General features: G+C 44.7%; 1 protein-coding gene across 8 annotated transcripts in view; it reads right to left on the bottom strand.

The window, feature by feature from the left end:
• SRGAP2 (SLIT-ROBO Rho GTPase activating protein 2) overlaps window positions 1-13,106 on the bottom strand; it is a 255,706-nt gene that overhangs the window by 58,736 nt on the left and 183,864 nt on the right. For 7 of the 8 annotated variants that reach the window (XR_005010236.1, XM_036756769.1, XM_036756768.1 and 4 more), the window contains exons 8-10: window positions 11,172-11,396; window positions 8,779-8,880; window positions 6,974-7,171 (exon numbers count right to left, since the gene is read on the bottom strand). Coding sequence is in view for 7 of the 8 variants with exons in the window: in XM_036756769.1 (XP_036612664.1) it covers window positions 6,974-7,171; window positions 8,779-8,880; window positions 11,172-11,396 (525 nt within the window). In the remaining variant the exon portion in view is untranslated. The remainder of the gene's footprint in view (window positions 1-6,973; window positions 7,172-8,778; window positions 8,881-11,171; window positions 11,397-13,106) is intronic. The other variant, XM_036756770.1, reaches the window with a different exon arrangement.

Raw genomic sequence — 13,106 nt, 5'->3', positions numbered from 1 at the left:
GACGTTGGGGGAAGTTCACAACTTCCCCGGGCCTCAGTTTAATGAGAAGGGTCTCTATATTTAAGACACTAAGAAGCCTGAAATCCTCTTCAAGTATTCTCTGATGGTCTCCAATACATGTTTGTGAAGATAGATGAGATAACTCTGAACACCCACGTCTTGATGTCACACACTCTCGACTTCTTGCTGTCTCGTGATGTCAGCTGTTCTACTCGACTACGCTCCCCAGGACAGAATTCGCTTAGGTTCAGAGATGAGGGCTTGAGGAGTCCTCTAGTCCAAGCCCCTCATTTTACTGCTGAAGAAACTGAGGACTGGAGAGGACAAATGATTTGCACAAGCTTCCCAGGATGGGAACTCAAGTCCTTCCAAATCTAGACGCAACATTCTTCTGCTGCAGCACACCCTGACTCTCTCAGTAATTCCGAGCCAACCAATACTGCAATGCTCCAAGCCCTTCCCTTCCCTCAATTCATTTAGAGACTGCAGAGCCATCATAAGAGAGCAGCAAGGTGGTTCAGTGGACAGAGTCCTGGGCCTCGAATCAGGCAGACCTGAGTTCAGATTGGGCCTTAGACAATTACTAGTGTTTGATCCTGGGCAAGACCCTCAACTGCTCTTTGCCTTAATCACTAAAGGAAATGGCAAACTATGCCAAGAAAATTCCATGGACAGCATTGGCATGCTACAGCTCACAGGGTCACTTTTGGGGCAGTTAGGTAGTGCAGTGAACAGGGTGCCAGGACTTGAGTCAGAAAGACCTGAGTTCAAATCCAGCCTCTGACACTTACTAGCTGAGTGACCCTGGGCAAGTCAGTTTGCCTTATTTGCCTCAGTTTCCTCATCTGTAAAATAAGCTACAGAAGGAAATGATGAACCAATCCAGTATCTTTGCCAAGAAAACCCCCAAAGGGGTCCAGAATAGTTGGACACCACTGAAAACCACTCAACAACAACAAAAAGTGCTGTAGAGATCATTTTTGGCTTACACCCCCAGGCCCCTTTATGTTCTTGCCCAGGAACATCTGCATGAAAATAGGCTCCTTTGTTGGTTTCCGGGCTCCATCTGTTCACACCGCTAGCTCTTCTACCTGCTGTCAATCTTTTCTGGGTGATATCCTAATCATCAACTCGTGCCTAATGGTGAGGCTTGGAAGAGCAGCTTAGGGCCCAGAGGTGAGGAATCCAGAGCAAAGAGCCCTGTGCTGACCCTCCCCCCAAGCCCCTTCTCAGAGACATTCACCCAGGAGACCGGGAAAGTTCTATAATGAGGAAAAGCTCACCAAGAAGGCGAAACTCTACCCAGTCTGACTGCTTAGAAAACAGCCAGAATCCTGAAGGGGGCTGGGTGCAAATTCCCTGCTCTCACTCATGCTGATAGTTGTGATTCCGGAAACCTTTTGTTTCATTCATGTTCACAGTTTACTAGTTAGCTCCAGCTGTCAGTCAGTACCCCATTAAAATAAATAACTATCTGATAAGGAGGTATGATGGATTACGTTTTGAAATTCCATTTAAATCCTAAAGGATTTGGAGTGTCAAGGTATGACCCGCATCCTTAATACCAAAGGAGCAGGCTGGTAACGGTGGCCAGGCAGCTTTCTGTTAGGGTGAGCCAGTTATGAGAAGAGTGAAGTGGTTCTGATTCTACTCCATGAAGGGCTCTTTGCAGCCATTTTACTTAAAATTTCCACACTCTTGTCTATGTAACCAGCTCTCTACTATATGGGAAACAAGATGAATAATCATGTCTTTACCCTAAGGAGCTGAGTTGGGAGCTGTGCCACTGGATTTTTTTTTTTAAATGCAGAACAGATTGAATAAGCAGGGGCTGTCAAAGTCATAAAAGGAATAGATGGATTTTCAGATGATTTCTGAAAGAGGTCAGAGAACCAGGAACAGCATTGCTTCTCTAGCAGGTTCACATCTTCCAGAGAATGACAAAGACCAATCTCTAAGCCCCTACTGAGACTTTCATCATAAGCGACTTTTAAGCTCTCGGTATTTCTTTCTTCAAAGCTCTTTATTAACATTAACTAATTAATTTTCCCCAACTCCTGAGAAATATTACTGCTATCTGTCGTTTTCCTCTTCCTGAATGGAAGCACAAAGGATGAAAGGAGGAAACATTTTTTTCTAAGGTCACTCAGCCAAAAATAGAAGGAAGTTCAAGGAATCCACTGAGACCAATGACCCCATCTCCATCCAGTTGCCCCCAACACCCAACTCCTTGTGACTCATGGCATATATGCATACATTTGAAATAGCTAGCAGTTCTGGGGACTAGTCAGCATAGAAAAGGGTTTTTCCCCCCTCTATGATGCTAACTATGGAAACTGTGATCTTGGCATCATTTTGAGTATGTTCCAAACAATTTTTATAACCAGTGTGAATTAAAAACTGATCAGAGTTGATGGTTTGATCAAGGTCCTAGTACCTTTTAAGGTACTAGACTAGGAGTAGGAGTCCTGAAGTACTAGTCTTGACTTTGATGTATAATCCTGGGCAAGTTACTTAATTAAACAGGCCTCAAGTTAGTGACATGAGAGGCTTCTGTATATAAGATTTCTCTGCCTCGATGTTATCCCCATCAGACTTGGCTCCAAGGCAAGAGATTTTTTTTTTCTTTCCCTCAGTTGAGAAGCATCAATTAGACAAGGATTATAGTTAACTATTAGCAAGTGTGTCATCCAGAATGGAAGCTAGGTTGGTAATAAAATGAATGAAGAGAAATGCTCCCACCCAGCAGGCATGGCAACTAGCCTTAGGCAAGCAGATAAATGAGTATAGCTGCAGCTAGGTTAGATCCCATCCGCTAGGGCAGGCACCTCAATTCCTTTGAACGGAGGAGAAAAGCTGGGGTATTCAGGTATCTATAAATGTTCCATCTTTAAATACTCTCTAACACCTACTCTATCAAATTTCACACCCCCTTGGTGTCTCGGCTTCCTCCTGGCATACACACTGACTTGAGAAAATGGAATGGAAGCTGGTGGCCCTTTACTTAATGAAGCAGGGAGGCACTCACATGCTTTTCAAAAATTAATTTTTTTAAGACTCTCCCCACTTACAGAGGGGATATAAACCCCATAGGACTTAAGATACACAACTCTAAAGTCAGAAGTACCTAGAGAGGCAAAGAAAGAAACCAAGGCACCCAAGTTATTTTTCTCCAGGCCATGCTCAAAGACAAGGATATTATTATGGGGACTGTTTCCCCACCACAATCCAAGCACAAGAAAATCCCCCTTCTGCCTATCCTTTTTTTCCCCCTTCAGGCAGGAAACAGCTGTCAGATGGAATTCATACAACAGCAAACCTTCAACAGGAGCAGGTCTCCAGTTCAGCTGATGGGACAGAGGAATCTTCATTTCCTGATTGTCTCTGGACACCTTTTCCTTCTCTGCTCTGCTTTACCTAATCTGACTGTAGGACCCCAGGTAGCTACTCGAGGTCAATTCAAACAACCTTTCAGGGCCCAGAAGAGCAGAGCCCTACATAGTTATTCGAAGTGTGTTTCCCACCCCCATGTTCATACTTGGAGGAAACGTTGGATATACTTTTTTTTAAAATCATCAGCTACGATCATACTTAGGCCAGTGGGGTGTTCTGCTCCTGTCACTTTCTGGTAAAATGAATGTACTTTATTTTATACCTCTGGAAGTCACTTAATCCTATGGAATTGTGGATCTGTTAGTTATGTGCATAGGTGTCCTCACTTCAACAGGCTTTATTAAGCCCCAACCACGTGCCAGGCATTGTGACCATGAGCAGCATCATGGAGTCTTTACCTAAATGTTCTATCTCTTCGAGCTCCTAGCACACCATTCTGTACACTTAATAAATGTGTGAGTGAATGAGTGGAGTAAAGACACGTCTAAAGGCAAGTGAATTTCAGACTTTCCTTGCAGTGCTCAATCAAAGGGTGAAGAAATATCCTTCACCATTGCTGGATCATAGGACCATAAAATTGGAGCTGTGGGGGCCTCAGAAGCTGTCAAGACCAGCCTCATTATTTTACAGTTGAAGAAAGAGAGGTTAAGGGACTTGCCCAGGGTCACACAGCCAGGGACTGTCAAGGGGCAAGATTTTAACTTAGGTCTTCAAAAAAGTGAACACTGGAAATCTGTCTAGGTTAGAGGTGCAGGGTTCATTTTGTAGTCAGTCTCTCTTGAATCTAAAATGGCTCACATTGGAGAAAATGTGCAGAATGAGTCTGTTCTGGAAAAGAAACTAGCTGTTAGGCTTTCCTTCCCACCCTCCCTTTGTCTGTGTGCACCTGGTAGTTCAGGCCCTATCATATAACACTGAGCTAAGTCACATCATTTCTCTTCAGCCTTGGTTGTCTCATCTGTAAAATGAAGAAACTGGACTAAATGATCTCTAAGTTTCCCCTTCCAGCTCTACAACCCCACAATTCTCCTTGAAGGACTATTTCTACATCTCTACAAATAAATGACTTTTACGGACCATGTGTCTAATTCCCATGATGCTATCTGAGTAGATGAATCAGATGACATTCGCTGGTGGTTAAGGAGCCTTCCTAATGGCCTCATTTGTTTCCAGGTGAGCAACCAGAAAGTAGATGCCAAGACAAATGACCTCTGCCTAGCTTTTTGACAGATATGAGCCTCTACTAGGGCTCCACTGCTTTGACTTGAATGCATGTACATATGTTTGCACATGTGTTTGGGGGAATGAGGGACATAGAGAAATGCATGGATAACCTTGGAGGGACCAGAGGCAGAATCCACTTCCACAGAACTATTGGCTTTGGTGGTCTGGCAATCACAAGGAGACATGTTAATGCATCCCTAATCCAGAGAGTGACACTGCTTAGACACCCCTCACCCCCATTTGTCATCATTTTATGAATTATTTGGAGCATTCTGAGAGAGCCTGTCTGTGAAAATGATAAATTCCCTCTTAAACTTATTACAAGTCAAGACTTGTGAGACTCTTGTGACCAAGGTAATTTGTTCATGATGTAGTATTTTTAATAAGCAGCCACCTCTTTACAAGAGGGGTGGGAAGAAAGCTGGACAGCACTGTGTTCCAACAAAGGGTCAGAGAGTAGCCAGGGTCTAAGCGGTCACTCACCAGCCCTAGTGTGAGCTGAGTTGGATCCCTTTTACACAGAGCTGTTTCTAAAGGCAAAGGCAGCAGTATGAACTAAAACTGACCAACTGCTCTGACATAAACACAAGCTTCATCCCTAAATTGAGAAGCAACCTTTCCAAACATGATTGGAATGCTCCCTTCTCCTTGGCTATGGACCTCCCTGGCATTAGGTCCCAACTAAAATCCTACCTCCTACAAGAAGCCTTCCCCCACCTCTTAATCCTAGTGCCTCCTCCAGTTAATTATTTCCTATCTGTCCTGTATATAACTTGCTTCGTTGTTTGCATCTTGTGTTCCCTCCCCCATTAGATTGGAAGCTCCTTGAGGGCAGGGGCTGTCTTTTGCCTCTTTTTGTATCCCCAGCACTTAGCACAGTGTCTGGCACACAGCATGCACTTGATAAATGTTGACTGACTGACTGACTGATGCTCAGAAGGGGCTGATTTAATTTTTCTGACTTAAAAGAATATCTGAGATGAAAACTGTTTGAAACATCCCAAGATCATTAGGTCAGTTAAAGCAATGGTACATCTCAACGGTCCAGACAGAAATCTATCACTTGTAAAAAACCTCCAGAAAAGGTTCTACAACTTCTTTCTAAAATTGTCTGGGGTGTGAAAATCCTTCTGATACCCAGGGACTTCATTCTAACGTTTCATCCAAATCCCTCTTATGTCAATGTAGAACCAGCACAATTCCCCTGTACAAATTTTATTGTGATGTTTTTTCATACAACCGAACTATTAAGTAGATAACAGAATTCATTATTGTATTAATAGGTTAAGTTCCTACCCATTTGTCTTTTCAACTCTAGGCTAACATAAAATGGAAAAGGTTCTGGGTAACTAATTTAAAAAAAAAACAAATTCCTTAAATGGGTTTTTAAAAAAAAGCAAACCATTAGTTCTTAGTAGGGAATGGGCAGTATTTAATGGAGAATTAAACACAAATTATTCCAGTTGGAGGGGAAATTCAATTTACTGGGCATAGACTGTGTTTCTTGACTGCAAAACAAGTTAATTCTTTTCATTCAGACTCAGCATGTAGATTCACTGGTTATATTTCATCTCACATCTGCAAACTTAATTTCTCCTTTCTTGGTTGTCAGAAGATTAGGAAATAAATTTTAGTCCAGGCATCAAATTCTATTTGGCAAAACCAAAATAACTTAATTATTAAAAAGCAAAGCCAATGGCAAGCCAAACAGCTTTCAAAAGACTGTTAATACAATTTTTCAAGAGCCAGTTTGGCTGTGAGGAGACTGAAATACATAGATAAAAATATTTTGGATACTTTCTACAAAAAAAGAATGATATGTGTGGCGCGTTTAGACTGTAACATGAAAGATTTAGGGTAGACACAAAGAAAAATTTCCTGACCATGGTTGTAAAACACTGGCATTGACTCTCCTGAGGCTACAGACTTTAAAAACTGGATAGGGTTTCATCTGGCTGAGATGGGTTTGGATATAATCCTCCTTAGAGCCTAGGGAATGAATGGGATGACCTCCCAAAATCTATTCCACCCCTACGATCCTATGTGGATGAAGAGGAAATCTTTTAAATGGAAACCTGCTGGCTATTTAAAAGGCTTGTGAAAATGAGCGTCTTCCTATTTGAACTTTTGGAGGAACGCCTTCCTGTTCTGGAGTTAGCTCTTGGATTCTATTCTAGCTGGTAAGTATTCATGACTTTAAATGCAGAATATATCACCAAAGGGATGAGGCCACCCATCCAAAAGTCCTGGAAAAGGGAAAGGAACGAAAAGCAAAACACAGACTCCAGGTTTCCCTAGTGTCGAAGAGCAGAAGTTTGGATGCTGCCTCCACACCAGAGACCAGCTTCTGCCTTACCGTGAAGTAGAACTGCTCTGTCTCCTGCTGGTTGGCTCTCCTCTTGGCAATACTGGGCTTGCTCATGAAGGTTTCTGACACAGTCGATTTGACAGACTCCATGGAGTTGCTGTACTGGAAGCAGTCGGACACATCAAAGTCCTCAATGGTCACAATGTCTTGAATGGTCTGCAGGGTGGCTTCCATCGTCTTCTTCACCTGTTGTGCCCAGGAGAGGAAAGACAAGGCAAGGGTTGAAACAAGGCAAAAAACTGGGCAGGGGGCAGGGGGAGAATACTGAAGCAGAAGTATGGTGAAGGGACTTGACTGCCATCTGAGAGTGTCCCAAGGCTTGGGTTAGAGGTTGTAATGATGCTGAGTGTGCAGCTCAGTCAGAACAAAGGCCTGAAAACAGTTGTCCTTGGCCTTGCTAATCACTCAACATAGTTCCTGGGAAATGTCAAGGGAAGAGGAAGAAAGCAATCCAAGCAGAGGGAAGTATGACTTCAGAAGGAGATATGCAGTGGCAATTTATTTTCTTGCACTACATGTAAAGTTGGTTAAAAGGCGGGATTCCTTCCCCACTACATCCTGAGACATTTTATTTTTAGATCCCTGGCACCTGTGTCAGCCCAGAGGAGATGCTTCATAAATGCTTCTTGATGGTTTGAGGCAACTAAGTGGATAAGAGTGTTGCGCTTGGAGTTAGGAAGATCTGAATTCAAATGCTGCCTCGGACACGTAACGTCTGTGTGACCCTGGGTAAATCACGCCACCTCCCTCAGCCTCAGTTTCCTCATCTGTAAAATGGGGGTAATGATAGCAGGACCTCACTGAGCCTTTATGAAGCTCAAATGAGATGTGAAGTGCAATGCAAAAGGTAAAGTGCTATTCAGACGCTGGCCGCTGTTGTTACTCAGCCGATCTAGGACAGGATGAAGCAGACCAAGCCTGGAGATCTGGCTTCTAAGACCTGGTCCCAGACTAGGCTTCACTGCGTAAACATTTAACCTGTTTCTCCTTGCTTGTAAGATAAGGAGGTTCATCATCACCCCTTCCATATTTTCCTAGCAAAATTAGACAAAGTGAGGTGGAAAATGGGAAACTATTTGAACTGAGAAGCCAGGTAATTGGTTGAACCACTCCTTTAAATTTATTAGAAGATCTGAGTTCAAATCTGGCCTCAGAAACATACTAGCTATGTGACCCAAGGCAAGTCATTAAAAAAAAAAATCTCTTTGCCTCAGTTTCCTTGACTATAAAATGGGAGAATACTAATAGCATGTACCTCCCAAGGTTGTTGGGAAGATCGAAGGAGCTAATATTTCTAAAAAGTGCTTAGAATAGTGCCTGCCATATAGTAGGCAGCATATAAACGCTCATTCCCTTCCCTTCCCTCTTCCCCTTATGATTGAAAGCACAGAAGCAGCCCTCCTCCAGGCAGGGCAGAGACATCTGAATCGACAAAGCCAAAGGCCCATATTTGTTTGAAAATGCTAGAGAAAGCCAGGCACGAGGGGGTGGTTCCAGAGATACAATATTGTTCACACAGCTGCCAAGTGCCATTTCAATGAAACGTGTAGAGGAAAAAAAAAAGACATTTCTCAGAGGCTTAGAATAGAGCTCAGCCTTTAGCCATGCCAGAGTGACTTCCTGGAGTTCAAGGGCAGGATGTAGGACTAGAGGAAAGTACAAGCCTCTGTTTGCTAAGGAAACGCCTGCCAGGGCCCAAGACATCCTCCGCATGCTCCCTCCAACCATCCCTAGACAAAGCATCTGAAGTAGGTATGACGGGAAAGACGAGATGTCAGGGCCAGGAAACTCACCTCTTCGTTCTCGATCTTCAGGGTGGATAATCTCGACTGCAGCTGCTGGCACCTCTGGACCAGCTCACTCTGGACCGGCTGCTGGGCACAGAGCTGGGAGGCCTGCCAAGAGGAAGCGGCATAGGAGACAGGGTCAGGGAGAGGCCACACTTCTTCTTGAGGGTTCAGGAGTTGTGGCCCCAGTAATAAAACTAGTTAATTTAAGGGTGACCCATCGAGTTTCCATGTGGAAACTCCAAAGCCAACTCTCATAGAATTAAAAGTTTTTATGAGAGGAGGAGGAAGAGGAAACCACTTCAAGCCAGTGGAGTTACCCTTTTTCTTTCTTTTTATTAGACATGGAGATGCCTAGTGACCCACCTCTTAATCTTTCCTAGCAGGGATAAGAGCTCCTATACATAGGGAAGGCCTAGCCAGGATGGAGCGTATCTCAGCCCACCTCAATTTGTCAGGCAGTCCCAGAACCAGAGGAGCAATGTTTCAGCAAATCTAGACTTCCTTCTGGGGGTCCAAGTGGCCACCTTGCCCTTCCCCCCATAATTTCACCCAGAGAGACAGTAGAAAAGAACGTCAGGAGGCTAGCCCGCTTTGGGGAATGTCAATGGCTGCCAGCATATGTTTATACACTCGGACCATGAGCAGAATCTGATTCAACCATGAAGAACAGTTCATAGTTTAGGGCTGGATTGAGAGCTCTGTATCTGTAGTTTGGGATTTTCCAAAGGGACATCTTTTTACCCTGGTTTTTCATCAGTCTGGGTAACAGAGTTAGAAAGAAGCCTGGCCCCTCTTACCAGGATCAGGCAGATAAGTCTACCCAAGCACTTTGTCACCGCCTCCTCAAGAGCATCCAGTATTAATCCCACCTGCCATGGCCAGAGCTGGAGCCTGGGAAGCAGCCCCTAAAATAAGGCAGCTTCACTTGCTTCGCTGCTACATCTCCCATTGCCTGGCCATCTACACAGAAAGTCCTACGAATAGCAATGGGTCCCTTCTCCCCTCCCAAAGAGTGGGAGTGTTCAGACACCCACTGGACCATTCTCTTGCTTGGGGAAACAGACACACTTTTCAAGGAAAGGGGGCTGGGCAAGAACCTTTTCCTCCACTGGCTTTCAATCCCACCATCTGACCTGACCTCCTCCCCCAGCTGAGAGGCTGGCCTTAGCCAGCTCTCAGATCTGAAGGGCTGACTTCATTCTGGCTCCTGAAGGAATAGACACAATAGAGAAAGCTAGGCGGCCAGAACAGGCCATGGCCAAGGTTGAGAATCTCCAGCTGTCTGATGTCACCAGTCAGGCATCCAAAGGCCCAGGAGCCACTGGGGGCATGGAGAACAGAGCCAATCGCCTCCTAGTATTTCTGAATACATCTGGCATCTGATTTGGGGGCCTAGCTTCTCCAGGGTCATTGTGGGTTCTCTGCCAACTTCAACGCCTCCTGTTAAAATGCCACCAGCACTTTAGCCTCAGCTGCATCAGACTTTAGCCAGTTCTCGTCTATCCTTTGTCTCATTCTACAAGAGAAGATGTTGTTATCTACCCAGAGAGACCCCTTTTCCTCCCCCAGTTTGTACTCCTTTTCCACCAAGAGGAGAAGGAAAGCTAAGAGTAGGGCCCATCAGAAGCTACAGGACTCCTAGCAAGGTCCTTGATTATCAGGTCACATCAGAAGGGGATTCTCCTCTTCTTGGGAGAGGACAAAGAGCTGAAGCCACTGAATGATGTTAAAGTAGAAACCTTGAAGGAAAATTTGACACCAATGGAGCTTGGTCCTTTGAGAAGAAGCATGAGGGTGGCTGACGCATCTGTAATAGAGTCTAGCTGTGCTCTAGAAAGTGGAGAATGAAACTCCTGACGCAGCTAGAAGTGGGATGAAATACTTGGCATCTGGAACTTCCTCTCTGGAGAGAAGCTATTGGGCAGAAAAAAATCTCGGGCAACACCCAAATATGTACCGCTCCAGGCAGGTGGCTTCTGAGCTTGGTCCTTGGCCAGGAGCCTCCAGCAGAGGATGCATGAGAGCTGGGCAATGAAGGAAGCTGGGAGATGGGGCAAAGTAACTAGGGATTCCCTAGGGTACCTCTCCCCACTTCTAACTGTGCATGGGGTATCATCATCTCACCCCAAAATCAGTCCATCTGTTCTGAAGCCCCTATTTCCTAACCCACAGCAATGGAAACAAATTGTAAATAGTTTGATTTTATTTAAGCAGACAAGGGGGGAAAAAAGCACCCATTCAAACCCCAGAAAAGAAACTTGACAGGAGAGGGAAACTGGCCAGGAACATCTGTTAGGCAAGCCCCAAAACAACACAAAACCAGCGTTAGATATGCAGACAGGGGAGTTGGCCACCCTTTGGGTGGGACGACAGAGGAGCGCAGGGCCAGCACTTACCATGTCTCCCATGTGGGGCTGGAACTCAAACTTCATGGGTGGGCAGAAGACGTTGTTATACATTTCCATCAGTCGCTGCTTATCACTGGTGGCATCCAAGTTCTCAACGGCATTTTCGATGGCATCCAGGCCCTCATGTTTTGACTGTTCCAGGTTGAGCTCGGCTGATAGGAAAGTACGCAGGGCCCGGTTCAGGCTGGCGTGGTATCCTAGGTCACAACACTGCTGTGGAAAGACATGAAGACCCCGAGAGTGAGCAGATTCACAGAAGCTGTTTTTAAGGGGCTATTCTGACTGGTTTTGAAGTAGAAGAAGGACCAGTCCTCTTGGCACCCAAGGTCATAAGAATGATAGAGCTGAAATAGAAGGTATAATTTCTTGCTCCAAGTTCAACTCCTCATGCTTCTTTGAGTGCTCTGAAATTCTTGGGTAAAAAGGGGATGTTTAAGTGAACAACTGAATCATTTAATGAGTGAAGAGTTCAAATGGAGTTTGGGACAGGACCTTTCCAAATTGTACCACCAATCTTTCATTTTAGGACCCTGCTATCTTGCAGATAAACAAGTGACCAGCCACAAAATCTCTATCAGACTCGGCTAGCCCAATGATCCCCAGACTTCTTCTTGACTTGGACAAGAAATGCAGAATAGGGGTGCCTTTGGAGGCCTCTTAGGGGCAGGGCCTTTAAATTGACTTCTGTTCTGCCACTAAAACTCAACACTAAAGAGTGAGCTTCAGCTGCCTCCTCGAGTGTTTGTGCACTACAGTGCCAGGCACAGTGATAGTGTTTATAAGGCCAACCATACAACACAACCAGTATCTGTTAGACACCCACTATATACGATGAACTCTCTTACCTCCTGACTCCCAAGGCACCATTTACACTATCATGTCCTGATCACTGAGTGAGGTGATGAAGGAGTACATGGTTTAGAAAAACTTAGTTCCAAACCTCAAGGAGTTGACAATTGTAGTTCACATTAGTTCTGAAGACAAATATTCACAACCAAAATTAAAAGCATTGTGTATGGGGGAAGAAGGATGGTGTAGGGGTAGAAGGAGCATGGCTTTTGAGTCTTGAGCACCGGCTTTGCCACCACTGAGCTCTGTGAACTCAAGAAAACCATGACATTTTTTAGGTCTTGGCTTCTCCATCTGAAAAGTGGGGGTGGGGGCAGGGATTAGATGAGCTCCAAGATCCTTTCAACTCCAACATTTGACGACTCTAGAAACACTTATTTTTGCATCCATTTAAACACTTATTAAGAGGCCCCTATGTATATGGCCACCATACAGCCCAGATTTTCTGGGACAGTCAGTGTATTTTTCATGAGACTTTGCAAAAGGAACATCTTTATTAGAGCACATGTCCCAATTTTTGGTTCAGAAAATATAGTGAGTGTAATTGTAACTATGTGCAAATGTGTTATGCTAAGCATATTGGGGGAGGTTACAAAGATAAATGAGACATGGCCTCTGCCTTCAAGAAGCTTATATTCTACTAGAGGAAACAACAGGTATACAGATCATCTATACTAAGTGAATATAAAAAATACATCTGCAGAGGTTGAAGGGGACAGTTGAGAGAATCAGAAAGGGCCTCCTGGTGGTGGCAATTTATCTAAGCCTTGAACAAAGAGTATGGGATTCCAAGACTTTGAGATGAGGACGCATTCCAGACATGGGGGATATACAAAAGTAAAGGTGGGGGTGCCTAGTACTGGGGAGTAAAAAGGAGCCAGGTTTGGCTAGGAGGAAAAGCTCCTCCAACCCTGGGCCAGCAGACCAGATCAGCCCAAGGCAACTGCCCCAAAGTACAGGGCTGCACAGATTACAGGCTCTCTGTCCTCTACAATGCTTCACTTCTCTCCCCTCAGCTGCCATGGACACTTTCCATGCCCAGCTTCCCTTCATGTCCTTGGGGGCTGCCTCATT

Source organism: Trichosurus vulpecula, chromosome 4 (assembly GCF_011100635.1).
Source record: "Trichosurus vulpecula isolate mTriVul1 chromosome 4, mTriVul1.pri, whole genome shotgun sequence".
NCBI classification, from domain to species: Eukaryota; Metazoa; Chordata; class Mammalia; order Diprotodontia; family Phalangeridae; genus Trichosurus; species Trichosurus vulpecula.
This window is presented reverse-complemented; position numbering and strand designations above follow the sequence as displayed.